This window comes from Cucurbita moschata, unplaced genomic scaffold (genome assembly GCF_002738365.1).
Source record: "Cucurbita moschata cultivar Rifu unplaced genomic scaffold, Cmos_1.0 Cmo_Scf00044, whole genome shotgun sequence".
Taxonomy (NCBI): Eukaryota; Viridiplantae; Streptophyta; class Magnoliopsida; order Cucurbitales; family Cucurbitaceae; genus Cucurbita; species Cucurbita moschata.
Window position 1 is genome coordinate 1,519,935 of NW_019268560.1, and position 17,373 is coordinate 1,537,307.

Consider the following 17,373-nt stretch of genomic DNA (forward strand, 5'->3'; position numbering starts at 1 on the left):
ATAATACCCTTAAAATTAAAGACGAAGATGATGAATAAGACGAAATAGACGATTTCAATTAAGTATAAATTATTTATTTTTTTAATAAAAGTTAAAAAGATGTTAACGGTGGGTATTATTTAAATATGATAAATTTAAATTTTAAGTTTTTTTTAGTTTTAAGGGTATTTTTAAAATTTATAAAATTCTAGTTATTTTTTTGAAAGCGACGTCGTTTTTCTGATATTTTGAATCTCACACGACATAGAGTAAAAAGATATTGAATTGCAATGTTTTGTTTTCCACTCGAGACTACTGAACGTGTTATCCACGCGCTCTACCTATCATCGTATATAGTCTTCCTCAGTTTCTTCCTTTTCTGCCGCTCTGCAAATTCCGAAGCCCCAATTCTGTTTTCCCAACAATGGCGCGAAAGTCTTCTCTCCTCAAGCGAACCCTAGCTTCTTCCTGCATTATTCTCGCCCTATATGCCATCGTCAACACCTTCATCAGCTCCACAGCCACTCTCAAGCTCGACCGTTCCTTCCCCTTCAGCTCTGCCAATTCCGTCGTAGTCTCCGATGAATTTGGTTCGCAAGACACTGATCTCCTCAATACTTCAGGAAAATTCGTTTCCCCTGTCAAGATTTACCTCTACGATGTGCCGACGAGGTTTACGTACGGTGTAATTGAGCACCACGGCATAGCGCGCGGAGGGAAATCCGTCGCTGAAGTCACGGCGCTTAAGTATCCAGGTCATCAGCATATGGCGGAGTGGTTTCTGTTCACGGATCTGCTTCGACCGGAGTCGGAGCGTATTGGGTCTGCTGTGGTTAGGGTGTTCGATCCTAAGGAAGCGGATTTGTTCTATGCACCGTTCTTCGCGTCCTTAAGCTTGATTGTGAACCCTATCCGACCTGCAACGTCGTCGGGTCAGCAGCAGCAGCTTGTGTACAGTGACGAGGAGTCGCAGGACGCCTTCATGGAGTGGTTGGAGAAGCAGGAGTACTGGAAGCGGAACAATGGATGGGATCACGTCATTATAGCGCAGGACCCGAATGCATTATATAGGGTCATTGACAGGGTTAAGAACAGTATCTTGCTCGTTTCGGATTTCGGGCGGTTGAGGGCCGACCAAGCATCGCTAGTTAAGGACGTAATTGTCCCATACTCCCATAGGATCAATACTTATAATGGTGATATCGGAGTTGAAAATCGCAAGACTTTATTGTTCTTTATGGGCAATCGATACCGTAAAGAGGTATACTTATGCAATTCCTTGAAATTATTCTATTTATGCAACGCCTTTCAAATTAACAATGGATATTGTTAAGGATTCATCTTGTTTCTTCCTTTTGCCCTTTTTTTTGGTTATTATACATTAGCTTTTAGGTTTAGAAAGTTGGGAAGACTTGCATGATTGATTGTCATGGGGGAGGGAATTGTACGTTTGAAATAAACTTGTCTGGAAAGTGGAAAGTGGAAAGTGGAAAGATGACATTGGATATAACCCTTTTAGCATTAAGCTCTAGATACTGTTAGCTGAAAAGGATAGTGATATGAGGACCTTTAATTCACTTACGTTTAGGATATGATGGTTAAACATTCGAGGACCAAGTCTAGGGCGTTATTTATTCTTGAGAACCTACATAACTTGCTCATAATACTGTGGATTTGGTTTTAATTCTTTCGTTTCTTTTCTTGGATATGATTTTTTTCTGGGAGGGGGTAGGAATTTCTTTAGTTTCTTTTTAATCATATTGGACTTGAAATTGATTTGTCTTTTTATTTTTTCCATCAGTGTCTTAGTTTGCTAACATAAACCTCAACTAGTAATGCTGAACTATTGCTAGACCTTATAACAATCGTTGTAGGAAACTCATAAGGTATCTATGTAATAGATGACCCTAGACTTGAATGGATGAATCATCTTTAAAATTTAACCGTTTTTTCCTCTTGACAAGTCACTTCACAGTAGTTGATTCAATTTTGTCTTGCAATTTGACATATAGAGTTAATATGCATATACTTATTATCGAAGGATTAGCCTTCCGTTAGGAGATATTTGCGTAATTCATGAGTTAGTCTCCAAGCTGAGAATTAATATATCTATTACTTAGTCTTAGGGGAGTGTCAAAGGATATTTGTGTATTCCCCTTAAAAAAATAGTTGACCTCCTTGATTTAACCGGTTAGATTTTTTTGGACTTAGTTACTAGGAATTATTTTTTAGATTTAATTACCTAGGTTATTATTTAGATTTATTGTTACTTGTAAGATTTATTTAGATTTATCTTGTTTTATTACCTATTATCTAGAGATTTATTTAGATTACTTCGTATAATCTATTGATTTAGATTTAGTTAGTTTTTCTCCATAAAGGGACATGTAATTCTCTGTAGAGCCATTAGGTTGCTTTTAGTTTTCATGGGTCTGTCGATTTGGTTTGGTGGGTTTTAGTTTTCTAGTTCTAAGCTTAATTGGTTTTGGTGGGTTTTAGTTTTCTAGTTCTAAGCTTAATTGGTTTTGGTGGGTATTCTCCTACCTCTGGATGACTTGTCTAGGAAATCTTTAAGCTTTGACTAGTTAGAGGTGTTCTTCCAATAGTTCACTTTTATATGCTGCATCACTAATATCATTCTTTCATGTGAGCTTGAGCCGTTTATTTCATTTTTGGCAGGTCCTTGTAAGAAATGTCCCACCCGATCCGGATGAATCTGTCAGCGAGCTTGTTGAGCACTTTTTCTTAGTGAACCATCCGGGTCACTATCTTACTCATCAGGTTTGGGCTCGCAAGACTAGTGATGTCTTTATTTCTCTCTCTCTCTCTCTCTCTCTCTCTTTTCAAACATAGACAGTCCAAAATGTAATATCCGAGGTTCCAAAGAGATTTGTTATGAGTTTAAGTGATTATGATTTAAAAATGTTTCGATACCACTCCGGAATTACCTAAATGTCCAGTTTTCTTACAATGAACGTGTTACAATTCTCCTGATTTGAAGAAATTATCTACAGGTCGTACGGGATGCAAACAAGTTGGCCAAACTAGTCAAGAAGAAGAAGAAAGCACAGAATTGGCTTGACTACTACCAACTCAAGTATTCAAGAAACTCTACAATTAAGCCTGTCGTGAAGGTAACTATTTAAGTGGAATATTTCTTATCGGGTCTTCTCCTGCCTATGTTGAATTTCTATCTTTTTTTTTGAAATACTCCTGAAATTTGTATTGCAACTAGACTGGTTTTCTTGGACTCTGGGGGAAGAAAGTGGACGCAATTGAGTTTCAAACAGCAGAGATTGAGAGGCTATCCATAGAAGTAAGTAATTCTTGTCCAGTTTCTATCTTGAAAATTTTGCATACTTTATATACTATTGTGATAACTGATTCTTATGCATGCATGGTTGGTAAGAGCAATGTCAAACTGTAGGAGTTTAAAATCGTAAGAAATTTTTAATAATTAGGCTGCACAGCATATGGTGCATAGGTTTGAAGCTGTTAGTTGATCATTATATTGCAGTACACTAATTCAAGTATAGGGGTTAATGCCTTTTTTTTTTCCGGGTTTCTTCTGCCGATTAATTCTCACTCCATTTATGTTAGGAGATGAATCAGCAACGATTTGACGGTAAGTTGGGAACTACTGTGGGAAACTGGATGGGTTTCATAAATGGCTCATTTTATTTTAGGTCCTTAATGTTATTCAATATTGAGAGAATACTCGAAGTTGTTCGTATAAACAGAAATTGTACTAATGGGTCTCTAAATCTAAATTATATAATAAAAAATGTCATAGTAATATATGTGATTGCACTTAATATTACTTTTTTTTTTCCTGAAATTTTTTATTCCTTTTCCACTATATTTGCTGAGGTCTTTGTACTGTCCAGATAGCCTCGGAGAGAAAAAGGATTTCCGATGATCCAAAATCTATTATGCCAGCAGCATTTGTATCATTTAAGTCGCGTTGGGGTGCAGCTGTTTGTGCACAAACTCAGCAATCTAGAAATCCAACTATTTGGTTGAGTGAATGGGCTCCAGAACCACGTGATGTATATTGGGAAAATCTTGCAATTCCATATGTTTCACTTACCATTAGAAGGCTAATTATGGGCGTTGCATTCTTCTTTCTTACTTTCTTCTTCATGATTCCCATATCATTAGTACAGTCTCTTGCTAGCATTGAGGGGATTGAGAAGATTGCACCATTCCTAAAACCCCTTATTGAAAGGTATATTTCACCCTTGGATCATTTAAATCCTGTATTGGCTTTTGAATTGACAACAAAATATTATTATTCAATTTATTCATTTACCATTCTTTTTGCAGGGACTTTGTTAAGTCATTTGTCCAAGGTTTTCTTCCTGGAATCGTGTTGAAGCTTTTTCTCATTTTTCTGCCTACAATATTGATGATAATGGCTAAATTTGAAGGATTTACATCTCTATCTTCTCTAGAAAGGAGAGCAGCAGCTCGTTACTACGTTTTCAACTTTGTGAACGTGTTCCTTGGCAGTGTTATTGCAGGAGCTGCTTTTGAACAGCTGAATACTTTTATTAAGCAGTCTGCTAATGAGTAAGATACTCTACCCCCTATAAATTAGTCCGCAATGATCCATTATAGTTGATTTCATTTGTTTTGTTGTATGCATTTCCATCGAAGAACTGAGGTGATCGGTTTGCAATTTGTTGGGGTCGTTCTTTTTCTGATTGTGGTTTCGGGTGCTTACATTTTCGTATGTATGTTCACGTGCATGCATGCATAAGTACTCATCATCTTTTCAATTTCGCACTTTTGTTCTTTTCTGTAGAATTCCCAAGACAATCGGTGTGGCGATACCGATGAAAGCGACTTTCTTTATAACTTATATCATGGTTGATGGATGGGCTGGCATTGCTGGGGAGATTTTGATGTTAAAGCCCCTAATAATGTTCCACTTGAAGAACTTTTTCTTAGTGAAGACTGAAAAGGATAGGGAAGAGGCAATGGATCCTGGAAGTCTTGGTTTCAACACAGGAGAACCTCGAATTCAATTATATTTTCTATTAGGCCTCGTCTATGCAACTGTGACGCCTCTCTTGCTTCCTTTTATCATAGTCTTCTTCGCCCTCGGCTTTGTTGTCTTCCGGCATCAGGTTAGTTAAGAACTCTTATACATTTTTCTCATGGATTATCGTTTAAGATACACGGATCTTGGTTCGTCTGCTTCGTATTTATGTCTATATTTACTGAATGTTTTATACCCTTCCAAAAAATTGCAGATCATAAATGTTTACAACCAGGAATATGAGAGTGCTGCGGCGTTCTGGCCTGATGTCCATGGGCGAATCATTTATGCATTGATTTTCTCACAGGTGGTTCTAATGGGACTACTAAGTACAAAGAAAGCTGCCCAATCAACCCCATTTCTAATTGCACTTCCAGTAATCACAATATCATTCCATCTGTACTGCAAGGGCCGTTACGAACCTGCATTTATCCGATATCCCATAGAGGTTTGTCAAACTTTATTTAGTAGTCAGGCCATCACGATTTATGTTCACCCCGATAGCCCGATTTTATTGTTTGAACGGGTCTTTCCTCTTTTTTACTTCATGTTTGTTTCTTATCAGTTCTGATTGTAATGTTCGGATTGCAGGAAGCAATGATGAAGGACACTTTGGAACGTGCAAGGGAACCAAACCTGAATTTGAAAGGATACTTACAAACTGCATATGCCCATCCAGTTTTCAAGGAAAGTGAAGAGGACGATGAAGCCGAATCAAACGAAGCATTTGAAACAGAGAGTACGTTGGTAGCGACGAAACGCCAGTCGAGAAGGAACACTCCAATACCGAGCAAAGCCAGTGTTCCTTCGTCTCCTTCTTTGCCCGAGGTTCGGAGGGATAGGCATCAACCTTGAAAAGTAAATCAAAAGGTACATAGGATCCACATCTCTTTGTACATTTTACTGTAAACTAAAATGGTGTCTGTTGTGGAGAAATGATGATGCTGTAAATTGTATGAGAAAAGGTGTAGAATGTAGAGTAGTAACCAATGAGAAGAGTTGGAGTTGTCATTATGCTTAGCATAGTATAATTTTTTCTTATTTAGTTGGTTTTTTTAATAATAAGGATTATGATAAATTATGTACTGTCGGGGCCTTTTCTGCAATTTCCTGTTTTTTTTGGGTTCAATGTGTAAACTATTTTTGTGGCAAGCCCTCTTTTATAGGTTAAAGGAGGATTGGATTTAACCTACAACTCTTAATTGTTGAATCTGAAGTGGACTGTAATTGAGTGGAGTTTCTTGAGAGTCGGGTCGACTCTCGAGTCTAAAAACTCTATTTGCTGAAGACTTTCTTCAAACGAACAAGTTTCGATTTAGTTAAATGCCTTTTTCAAAGAAAAAGAAAGAAAGAATACTCTACTAGAAACACGACACTAAGAGTTGGATCAGCAAACTTATATTCAGCAAAAATTTCATTTTTTTGGGTAGTACACAATTGGATGGGGGTCGGGATATAATTTGATATGGTAGATGGTAAAATTTGCGATAGTTTGAACTTCTTTCTAAATCAATTTAGAGTTAAGCTTTCTTTAACCTGAATCAATTTATTGACGTTCTTTAATCAAAAGAAGAAGAAACATGTCTTAATCAATTTGTTAATTTGTTCGTGTTGACATAAATAATGGTAACACTAATTTAAGAGTTGTCTAGTTGTTAATTTTTTTTTTTAAAATTTGTCGTAGTGTCCAGCCAACTCGGTCATTTACTCATTGAACTCGAACCTGAATCAACCAATTCCTAAAAGCATAACCTAACCCAACCTTTATAATTTCGGTTTGGTTCGTTCGAGTTATCATGTTCAATGTATGCTCCTAATAAAATCGGTGAAATACAAAAAAAATAAAAAATAAAAAATTATGAATTCATTTCCAATGGTGGGTATTAGGTACGATCGAAATTTAGTAGATAAAAAAAAAAAAAAAAACACACTTTATAAGATTTATGTTTGTTAGGGTTTTATTAACATTATTTTATTTTTTACAACAGCTTTTTTAATTATTATTTTTTATTTAATGAAAGTTACTTATTGGCTGTTGGCTTACCAAAAAACCCTTTGCATTCAAAGAAGTGAAAAGGGGCATATTTGGAAATAAATTAGTGAATTAATTAAATATAGAATTGCCAACCATAATATAATTCCAGCCATTATTAATGGAAATATTGACATTTTATTAATATTCCAAATACCATTTAAAAATAATAATTATAATCAATTAATATGATATTTATTAGGTACATGAAGCTATTTATTATGTCATAATAGCATAAATTGCTAGAAAAAAAAAGAGTTATTCTAATATGATGTAATTAAACATTTTTTTTGGTGTAACATTCCAAAAAACTTAAAAAAATTACAATAATACCCTTAAAATTAAAGACGAAGATGATGAATAAGACGAAATAGACGATTTCAATTAAGTATAAATTATTTATTTTTTTAATAAAAGTTAAAAAGATGTTAACGGTGGGTATTATTTAAATATGATAAATTTAAATTTTAAGTTTTTTTTAGTTTTAAGGGTATTTTTAAAATTTATAAAATTCTAGTTATTTTTTTGAAAGCGACGTCGTTTTTCTGATATTTTGAATCTCACACGACATAGAGTAAAAAGATATTGAATTGCAATGTTTTGTTTTCCACTCGAGACTACTGAACGTGTTATCCACGCGCTCTACCTATCATCGTATATAGTCTTCCTCAGTTTCTTCCTTTTCTGCCGCTCTGCAAATTCCGAAGCCCCAATTCTGTTTTCCCAACAATGGCGCGAAAGTCTTCTCTCCTCAAGCGAACCCTAGCTTCTTCCTGCATTATTCTCGCCCTATATGCCATCGTCAACACCTTCATCAGCTCCACAGCCACTCTCAAGCTCGACCGTTCCTTCCCCTTCAGCTCTGCCAATTCCGTCGTAGTCTCCGATGAATTTGGTTCGCAAGACACTGATCTCCTCAATACTTCAGGAAAATTCGTTTCCCCTGTCAAGATTTACCTCTACGATGTGCCGACGAGGTTTACGTACGGTGTAATTGAGCACCACGGCATAGCGCGCGGAGGGAAATCCGTCGCTGAAGTCACGGCGCTTAAGTATCCAGGTCATCAGCATATGGCGGAGTGGTTTCTGTTCACGGATCTGCTTCGACCGGAGTCGGAGCGTATTGGGTCTGCTGTGGTTAGGGTGTTCGATCCTAAGGAAGCGGATTTGTTCTATGCACCGTTCTTCGCGTCCTTAAGCTTGATTGTGAACCCTATCCGACCTGCAACGTCGTCGGGTCAGCAGCAGCAGCTTGTGTACAGTGACGAGGAGTCGCAGGACGCCTTCATGGAGTGGTTGGAGAAGCAGGAGTACTGGAAGCGGAACAATGGATGGGATCACGTCATTATAGCGCAGGACCCGAATGCATTATATAGGGTCATTGACAGGGTTAAGAACAGTATCTTGCTCGTTTCGGATTTCGGGCGGTTGAGGGCCGACCAAGCATCGCTAGTTAAGGACGTAATTGTCCCATACTCCCATAGGATCAATACTTATAATGGTGATATCGGAGTTGAAAATCGCAAGACTTTATTGTTCTTTATGGGCAATCGATACCGTAAAGAGGTATACTTATGCAATTCCTTGAAATTATTCTATTTATGCAACGCCTTTCAAATTAACAATGGATATTGTTAAGGATTCATCTTGTTTCTTCCTTTTGCCCTTTTTTTTGGTTATTATACATTAGCTTTTAGGTTTAGAAAGTTGGGAAGACTTGCATGATTGATTGTCATGGGGGAGGGAATTGTACGTTTGAAATAAACTTGTCTGGAAAGTGGAAAGTGGAAAGTGGAAAGATGACATTGGATATAACCCTTTTAGCATTAAGCTCTAGATACTGTTAGCTGAAAAGGATAGTGATATGAGGACCTTTAATTCACTTACGTTTAGGATATGATGGTTAAACATTCGAGGACCAAGTCTAGGGCGTTATTTATTCTTGAGAACCTACATAACTTGCTCATAATACTGTGGATTTGGTTTTAATTCTTTCGTTTCTTTTCTTGGATATGATTTTTTTCTGGGAGGGGGTAGGAATTTCTTTAGTTTCTTTTTAATCATATTGGACTTGAAATTGATTTGTCTTTTTATTTTTTCCATCAGTGTCTTAGTTTGCTAACATAAACCTCAACTAGTAATGCTGAACTATTGCTAGACCTTATAACAATCGTTGTAGGAAACTCATAAGGTATCTATGTAATAGATGACCCTAGACTTGAATGGATGAATCATCTTTAAAATTTAACCGTTTTTTCCTCTTGACAAGTCACTTCACAGTAGTTGATTCAATTTTGTCTTGCAATTTGACATATAGAGTTAATATGCATATACTTATTATCGAAGGATTAGCCTTCCGTTAGGAGATATTTGCGTAATTCATGAGTTAGTCTCCAAGCTGAGAATTAATATATCTATTACTTAGTCTTAGGGGAGTGTCAAAGGATATTTGTGTATTCCCCTTAAAAAAATAGTTGACCTCCTTGATTTAACCGGTTAGATTTTTTTGGACTTAGTTACTAGGAATTATTTTTTAGATTTAATTACCTAGGTTATTATTTAGATTTATTGTTACTTGTAAGATTTATTTAGATTTATCTTGTTTTATTACCTATTATCTAGAGATTTATTTAGATTACTTCGTATAATCTATTGATTTAGATTTAGTTAGTTTTTCTCCATAAAGGGACATGTAATTCTCTGCAAGCTAATTATTCTTATTACAAGAAAGAACTTCATCTAGCTATTACATGAAAGAACTTCCTCTAGTTTCCTACCGAAGGTATAACTAAATCTAAAGGCTTAAATATTCCCAACAGATATTAGTGCCTTCACTTTAACCCGATCAGTCTCAATATCCAACTGTATTCTCCAAATCCTCGCATTTCTTTTGAAATGAAGTACCTAAAGACAGCCAAGACTTAGCTCTTCAAAAATTCACTCTCTTCCTTGGAGCTCTGTTACCAAATGTATCCAGACGCACAAGGGAGGAAGAGAAAAAATTAATGCACTTGAATCGTAGCAAAAAATCAACATCAACTTCTTGAAGAAACTTCTACCGTATGCTTCCTATGAACAATGTAAATAGCTCAAACCAAGTAATAGATTGACCGTGGAATATCAAATGACTCGATAGTAAACTTTTCTTGGTCTTTGCCGCTCTCCTATTATCAAGGTTGAGAATCCTGTCTCTTTTTCCTGTTTCATTTGAAGATGTCATGCACCCCACAACCCCCCTCCAAGTTCCCTCCCAATCAGTTCCATTCTCTCCTAATCATAGCTACCCTTGATGGCACTCCAAAGATCCACTTATGCTGCAATCAATCCTTAAGTTCATACTGCATCCCCAATTGGTTACCCTTTGAGCTCTGGACTATTTTTCTTACTCTGGTTGTAAGAAGAAGAAATCAGAGTTTGTCACTCTATTATCTGACTTTGTTTCCGTTGCCATTTTCATGTCATGAATGTAATTGTGACTCATGTTCCTCGGTCTAATTTGTGATTTCATAATATGTGTTGGCATTGATGTAGAAAGGCAAGCCTAGCCTACATCACAACATTTTTTGTTTATTTGTATAATTCTTTACTAGTTTATTATTTTTAAAGATTATACTTGCAACCTTCACTCTAGAGTTCTGTTTCCAAACATTTTTGCACATATTGCACTTTTTTCTTTTAATTGGAGGAATTTTCAGTAGTTCCCTTGGCCTCTTTCAAGTTGATGTCTGACCTCCCTCTGTACATTTTTGTTAATATCGTGTGTAGTTTTCTGTAAAATGAAAAGAAAAGGTTGAGATCATAACTGATTTGTTTACTGGTGATTCTATCGTGTGTTAAAAGGGAGGAAAGATACGTGATATGCTTTTCAATATACTTGAGGAAGAAAAGGATGTCACAATTAAGCATGGAACACAATCACGAGAGAGTCGGCGTGCTGCTACACATGGGATGCATACATCCAAGTTCTGCTTGAATCCAGCTGGCGACACTCCCTCTGCGTGTCGACTTTTTGATTCTGTAGTAAGTTTATGTGTGCCAGTGATCGTTAGTGATAGTATCGAGTTGCCTTTTGAAGATGTTATAGATTATTCCAAGATTGCAGTGTTCTTTGATTCGGTTTCTGCTGTGAGACCTGGATTTTTAGTTTCAGAGCTGAGGAGAATATCGAAAGAGAGGATTCTGGAGTATCAGAGAGAAATGAAAGAGGTTAGTACTATGTGTGAATGCTCCTTTTCTTCTCATAAACATTTATATAACCGTAAATAGTTTGTGGTAAATTTTATCTTATATAAATACTTTTAACACTCCTAGTAGATTTGAAAATTTATGGAAAGCCTAATAAGTGGAAATCAGTATTAATTGGGAATGAAATGATAGTATAGGGGTTCAAACGTTGGACCTCTTGTTTTGATATCGTGTTCAATAATATTTTTGTCATATTGTAATGTGTACAACTTAGATCTTCTTACATAGGAGAAAGACCACTCCATCATAAGGAAAAAAATGAAGACAATATATACTAAATATTAACAACTAATTTTTACACAGTTATAAAGACAAAATTCCAACCGTTTCAAGGCATTCTACTTCTGTTATGCTGTTTGTTTCTCGTGTATGTGTTTAGTTTTAAACCTATTTCCAAATGGGTACAAATAGTGCTGGCTAAGAAGTGATTCCTACTCCCTTGATCATTAAACTGGCTATGTTTTTTGTTGTTTGTTTTCCCTCTAAAAAGCTAAACACTCTTTAACAATTTAAACTAACGAAACTTGCTTGAAACATGTACAGAGAAGTTACGATGTTTTTGTTACTTCAATAAAATATTAAGTCATGCATATTCATAAAGTCACTTCTATTGGATGTATTTTACTCAGGTAAAGAGGTATTTTGAGTATTCAGACTCGAATGGCACAGTGAACGAAATATGGCGTCAAGTCTCACAGAAGTTACCTTTGATTAAGCTAATGATTAATCGTGAAAAGAGGATTATTCATAGAGATGGTGATGCACCAGACTGCTCTTGTCTCTGTTCAAACCAAACTGGCATCAGCGCCAGACTATAATTCTTTATGTATGAACCTCCGGGAGAATCCAGGATGTTCTATAAGCGGCATGCCAGCTGCAAGAGACTTCGAGTTGAAGGAATTTGAGGATGGATTTATGCCTTACTAGTTCCAACTTTTGAGTGCCCGTATTCCTCAGCTAAGCTGGCTTTACTTCTAACTGGGCAGGTATTTGTTGCCATATTTATACGCCTTTTCAATTATTACTTCTCTATTATGTACTGTTGAGTTGGTTATGTAGAACTGACATACACATGCAAAATCTGGTAATATTTGTAGTTATTTTTTTCATTTCTTGTGTATTGTACAGAATAAGGGTCTTTAATCCTTCCATATTCGATTGACGTCGTTTCTTCGTGTTTCCCTTGTTGTAGGCTTTAGATAGACACATAGTAAATCTGATTGTGTTATTGTAGATATCACTCTCTTCATCAATGTTTTTGGTTGGTGCTCCTGAAAGGAGATTCTTAGGTGAATGATTGTCGTATTGACGAGTGAGAGCGAGTTTGGAATGACTTTTTAAGTGTTCAAATTCCTAACCGGCCTTGGATGGATGATTTGGCTAGGGATATTGGTTTTGATTTGTCATAGAAAACTGACGTTTTGGTTGGTTGCTGTTAATTGTTCCCAATGATGATTGATTTCTTGAAGTCCAATCCCTCCATTTGAACCTTAGTTTTTTCACCCATCTTCTTCATCTTTTACCCATTTTGTTTAGTCCATTTGGCTCTCTCGTGCTCTCATTCTCTTCTTTCAATCTCTCCATAAAAGAAACCACACCCTCACTGATTCACTTGCATTGGATATTGCCTGATAGCTGAAATAAAAAATTGAACCAAGAAATTGAATGCAGGTAAGTCCCGACGACACTCGAAGCAATCTCTTACCTTCTTTGAAAATGGTTACGCTACTGGTTTCGATGTTTATTTTTGAAGTTTTCACTTTCAATTTTGATCGTTAATAGAATAGAGTTTTCATTGGTTAGGTTGAGTTGCAACATTTTTTTAAATCTAATTCCTTTTGTTTTTTCTGTAAATTTTTTCAATTAATTAAGGATGCAATCCAATTTGAAAATTGAGTTGAATTGAAAATTTTATTTTTAATAAAAGTAAATGTTAATAGATAAAATATTTATTTGTTTATAACACTGCATTTCAGCATCAACTTCAAAACATATTTATGATATTCATTTTTATTCAATTTCTTTTAGTGATATTTATGTTTTTTTAGAATACATTTTAATCGTGCATCAAACATAACTCTAGATGGACCTGAATAGAATAAGAAAAGAAGTCAAATGGCAACATCATGTGCCTATTTAGCTCTGAAACATTGTAGGTGCCCGAAAAACGGAATGACTATAACTTAGCCTCAATGTTTTAACCATAAAAGTGACCCCTCTTTTATAAACACAGATTAAAATGGACATTTTAAAAGTATATGGACCAAAATGAACCAATGCTAAAAGGTAGGACCTATGAACATTTTAAAAGAACCAAGATGAACATTTAAAGAGTATAGACTAAAATGAATCAAAGTCGAATAAATTTAAATTTATAATTATAAACGTTAGATCATATTAGTGATATTTTGTTAATGTTTTTATGCTGTTTAAACCACCGTGTCAATTCACTTCTCATATTAATCTCGAAGCTATGGGCGTGGAGGAAATGGCCTTCTGATAGATTCATCCAAGTCATCTAAAGAAATCATTGCAATCCTTTATTTTTGTTATGTGATACAAGAAAATATACGAAGAACAGTTTAGTATGTTATATTAGAAAATGTAATGGAATTGGGTTCAACCTGGAGGCCACTTCAGCTGTCTCCCTCCCAGGACGTGCAGGTGAAGATGATACACAGATTGACCTGGTGTGAGGAAGAGAGATATCAGTGTAAGATGGTACCAAAAGCAGAGACAGAAGAACACCATAGATGGTTGCTGAGGCTTACAAGCACTTGCACCACTGTTGATCACTACACGAAATCCTTCAACAATACCCTCTTTCTCGGCCACTATTTTTGCTGCATATAGCAGCTGACCCAGTATCTCCCCATGTCTTGCTTCAGCCTAACAAGTTCATACACACCTCAATTTCACACATTTGGGCTTATTAAATGCTTAAACACAGCATCAACAGATGATCACAAGCAAACTGCATCTTCAAGAAGAAGAGCTCAAATTAGTGCAAAACCGTAACAGTCCAAGCCCACCACTGGCAGATATTGTCCTCTTTGAGCTTCCCCTTAAGATTTTTAAAACGTGTCTGCTAGGGAGAGATTTCCACACCCTTACAAAAAATGTTTTGTTCTCCTCTTCAACCGATGTGCGACCTCACAATAGGACACAAGGCAGTGTGTCAACAAGGACGTTGAGTCTCAAAGAGGAGTGGATTGGAGGGTCCCACATCGATTGGAGAAGGGAACGAGTGAGGGGTGGATTGTGGGATCCCACGTCGGTTGGAGAGGGCAACAAAGCATTTTTTATAAGTGTGTGAAAACCTCTCCCTATTAGATGCATTTTAAAAACTTTGAGGGAAAACCCGAAAGGAAAAGTCCAAAGAGGACAACATCTGCTAGCGGTAGGCTTGAGCGGTAATCCATTCTAGGCCTCCAGCTAAAAAAAGGAAAGAAAGAACGAAAAAAGAAAAAAGGAAAAAGAAGTGTGGTTGACAAACTTAATATTCAGAAGGGTATTACTTTTGGAAAAAGAGATATAAAAAGAGTAATATGAGCTTATTCTACTCAAGAAACATAGTTATCTAATTTATTGGGCATTCAATTCCTAGTTATCCAGATGTCAGATATGTAGACCTCCTATCACCAAATAGCCCATGAATGCATAAAAAATCACCCAGAATCGATAATACACTATATCTAAACTGTTTGCTCACGTTTATATACTTTGTAGGAAAAACAAAAAAACAAAAGAATGAAAGAAAGAAAGGAATCAAAGAGAAAAAGGAACACTTAATATGCTATTTCAGAGGAACTCAGTATGTGCACAGATAGTATAGAGAGATAAGAACAAGAGGAGGAAAAAAGAAACACCTTTCCCAGCTCCGTCAATCCATCTCTGAGCTTTGGAATGATTAATATATGAACAGGAGCTTGTGGATTTATGTCTCGAAATGCAAGGACCTTCTCATCCTCATAAACGATGTTTGAAGGAATTTCCTTGGCTATTATTTTGTCAAATCTGAAGCAAAAATGTCAAAGAATATCAATTCCAGAAAGTATAAGCTCAATATCAGTCTAACTATTTTCTTTTAACATCTAACATTGACCAGTATCTTAAAAGATAAAAAAAGTGTGAGATCCTACATTGGTCGGAGAGGGGAACGAAATATTTCTTATAAGAGTGTGGAAACCTCTCCCTAGTAGACACGTTATAAAACCTTGAAGGGAAGCTGAGAAGGGAAAGGCCAAAGAGGATAATATCTGCAAACGTGGGCTTGGGCCATTACAAATGGTATCAGAGCCAAGTTCCGAACAATGTATCAGCGAGGACACTGGGTCCCCAAGGGGGATAGATTGTGAGATCCCACGTTGGTTGGAGGAGGGAACAAAACATTACTTATAAGGGTGTGGAAACCTCTCCCTAGTAGACGCATCTTAAAACCTTAAGGAGAAGCCCGGAAGGGAAAACCCAAAGAGGACAATGTCTGCTAGTGTGGGCTTGGGTCGTTACAAAAAGCTTCCAGTAAAGAATTTGAAACACAATTCAAATGGCTCAAACCCGAACATCGTCTCTTTCTCGAGACTTGGTTTTCTTGACACATGTTAACCTTAATAATGCCTAGATTTAGATCCTAAACATGAGACGTAGCTTAGTTTCACACCTAATATTTTGATCCGGGAAGGCAATATATCCCTTTGCTTTGTTCAAGAGTTGATAATTTTTTCACACTAGCATGCATATCTTCTTACAAGTGAATAATAATTCTTCAAGCTTAATTCTTGGATAATGGAATTTTAAGGCTTTAGCAACATCTAATCAGCCTGAATAATTTATTAAAGACATACATGGTTGGAGCTCCACTGTCTGCATCAGATGCAGCTGCTTTAGCAGCAAGTTCTTCATTGTTTGTGCTGCTAGCACGAATGGTCAATCTGGAGAAAATACAATGCAGCAATAAAAACTATGTCAGTACTTGAATAGCTAGCTTATTGGAATAGTGGGAAGAGATCAACTATTGGAAATTCAAATGGAATTAAAATTTTATTAAGATGTTTGAGCTTTCCCTTTCGGGTTTTCCCTTTAGGTTTTTAAAACATGTTTGCTAGGGAGAGGTTTCCACACCCTTATAAAGAATGCTTTGTTCTCTTCCCCAACCAATGTAGGATCTCGCAATCCACACCTCTTCGGGGCCAACGTCTTCATTGACACTCGTTCCCTTCTCTAATCGGTGTGGGACTCCCCCAATTCACCCCCCTTTGGGTCCTAACGTCCTTGCTGGCACACCCCCTCGTGTCCACTCCCCTTTGGGACTCAGCGTCCTCGTTAGCACATCGCCTGGTATCTGGCTCTGATACCATTTGTATCAACCCGAGCCCATCGCTAGCAGATATTATCCTCTCTCTTTCCCTTTCGAGCTTCTCCTCAAGGTTTTTAAAACGCGTATTCTAGAGAGAGGTTTCCACACCTTTCTAAAGAATGATTCGTTCTCCTCTCCAACCGACGTGGGATCTCACACCATCCCTCTCGAACAAAATTAGAAAATCTTCTAGTGTCAACAGTCAGATACTGTTTACATTTCAGAGGTAGAAACTAGGGGCTCCATACATATTTCAACAAGATGGATAACATTTCTTCGCTCCCATATATTGCAGTCATAATAAGCCAAAGCCATAAAAACAAACTTCTTGATTTCAACATAATCCTCGTAAATACATAGAAAAAGCTTGTCTACCTTCGAGAGCTAGTACGAAGTGGAAGGAGAAAGGCCGTGAAGTGATTGCCGGAATGTTTCAATTTCGCAGTCACCAATGTTCTGGTAGTCGTAGCTATACATTGCCTGCGAGTTTCATACCAAAACAAACAATTTCACATTTCATTGTGACAGAAAATGCTACAAAGATGGGAAGAACAAAGAACACCTCAAGAAAGATGTCCCTGCAGCCATTGGCTTCCCCAATCAACCAGAGCGAGAAAGACTTCGAAAACCCGCAAAATCAAGGTGTGTTGAACAAACAATTGATGGGTTGGGTTCAATTCAGGCCTTAAGGATTATTTGTTCAAAGGAGCTCTTACT

General features: G+C 36.7%; 3 protein-coding genes across 3 annotated transcripts; 2 read left to right on the plus strand and 1 right to left on the minus strand.

Moving 5' to 3' along the window:
- The first annotated feature begins 344 nt into the window (after positions 1–344).
- LOC111433985 (calcium permeable stress-gated cation channel 1-like) lies at positions 345–6,268 on the plus strand. Its single transcript, XM_023071267.1, has 9 exons — positions 345–1,240; positions 2,659–2,760; positions 2,994–3,113; positions 3,215–3,295; positions 3,867–4,207; positions 4,306–4,551; positions 4,787–5,111; positions 5,238–5,471; positions 5,615–6,268. The coding sequence occupies exons 1-9, from the start codon at positions 404–406 to the stop codon at positions 5,876–5,878; spliced, it is 2,550 nt and encodes an 849-aa protein (XP_022927035.1). The 5' UTR covers positions 345–403; the 3' UTR covers positions 5,879–6,268.
- A 1,455-nt stretch (positions 6,269–7,723) lies between these two features.
- On the plus strand, positions 7,724–12,535 carry LOC111434339 (probable arabinosyltransferase ARAD1). Its single transcript, XM_023071776.1, has 3 exons — positions 7,724–8,621; positions 10,896–11,261; positions 11,930–12,535. The coding sequence occupies exons 1-3, from the start codon at positions 7,785–7,787 to the stop codon at positions 12,116–12,118; spliced, it is 1,392 nt and encodes a 463-aa protein (XP_022927544.1). The 5' UTR covers positions 7,724–7,784; the 3' UTR covers positions 12,119–12,535.
- A 1,245-nt stretch (positions 12,536–13,780) lies between these two features.
- LOC111434087 (14 kDa zinc-binding protein-like) lies at positions 13,781–17,335 on the minus strand. The gene is made up of 6 exons (XM_023071384.1): positions 17,219–17,335; positions 17,032–17,136; positions 16,145–16,231; positions 15,170–15,317; positions 14,072–14,189; positions 13,781–13,987 (listed from the first exon to the last, which is right to left on the minus strand). The coding sequence occupies exons 1-6, from the start codon at positions 17,242–17,244 to the stop codon at positions 13,920–13,922; spliced, it is 552 nt and encodes a 183-aa protein (XP_022927152.1). The 5' UTR covers positions 17,245–17,335; the 3' UTR covers positions 13,781–13,919.
- Positions 17,336–17,373: the final 38 nt, after the last annotated feature.

Bases quoted from the DNA above. Each gene is read 5' to 3' on its own strand.
- LOC111433985 (XM_023071267.1), top strand. From the start codon at position 404: ATGGCGCGAAAGTCTTCTCTCCTCAAGCGAACCCTAGCTTCTTCCTGC. The intron at 2,761-2,993 runs GTTTGGGCTCGC...AATTATCTACAG, and splicing joins GTCACTATCTTACTCATCAG to GTCGTACGGGATGCAAACAA. The intron at 3,296-3,866 runs GTAAGTAATTCT...TGTACTGTCCAG, and splicing joins TTGAGAGGCTATCCATAGAA to ATAGCCTCGGAGAGAAAAAG.
- LOC111434339 (XM_023071776.1), top strand. From the start codon at position 7,785: ATGGCGCGAAAGTCTTCTCTCCTCAAGCGAACCCTAGCTTCTTCCTGC. The intron at 8,622-10,895 runs GTATACTTATGC...GTGTGTTAAAAG, and splicing joins GCAATCGATACCGTAAAGAG to GGAGGAAAGATACGTGATAT. The intron at 11,262-11,929 runs GTTAGTACTATG...TATTTTACTCAG, and splicing joins ATCAGAGAGAAATGAAAGAG to GTAAAGAGGTATTTTGAGTA.
- LOC111434087 (XM_023071384.1), bottom strand. From the start codon at position 17,244: ATGGCTGCAGGGACATCTTTCTTGAG. The intron at 15,318-16,144 runs GTATGTCTTTAA...TTTTTGCTTCAG, and splicing joins GACAGTGGAGCTCCAACCAT to ATTTGACAAAATAATAGCCA. The intron at 14,190-15,169 runs GTGTTTCTTTTT...TGAACTTGTTAG, and splicing joins GATTGACGGAGCTGGGAAAG to GCTGAAGCAAGACATGGGGA.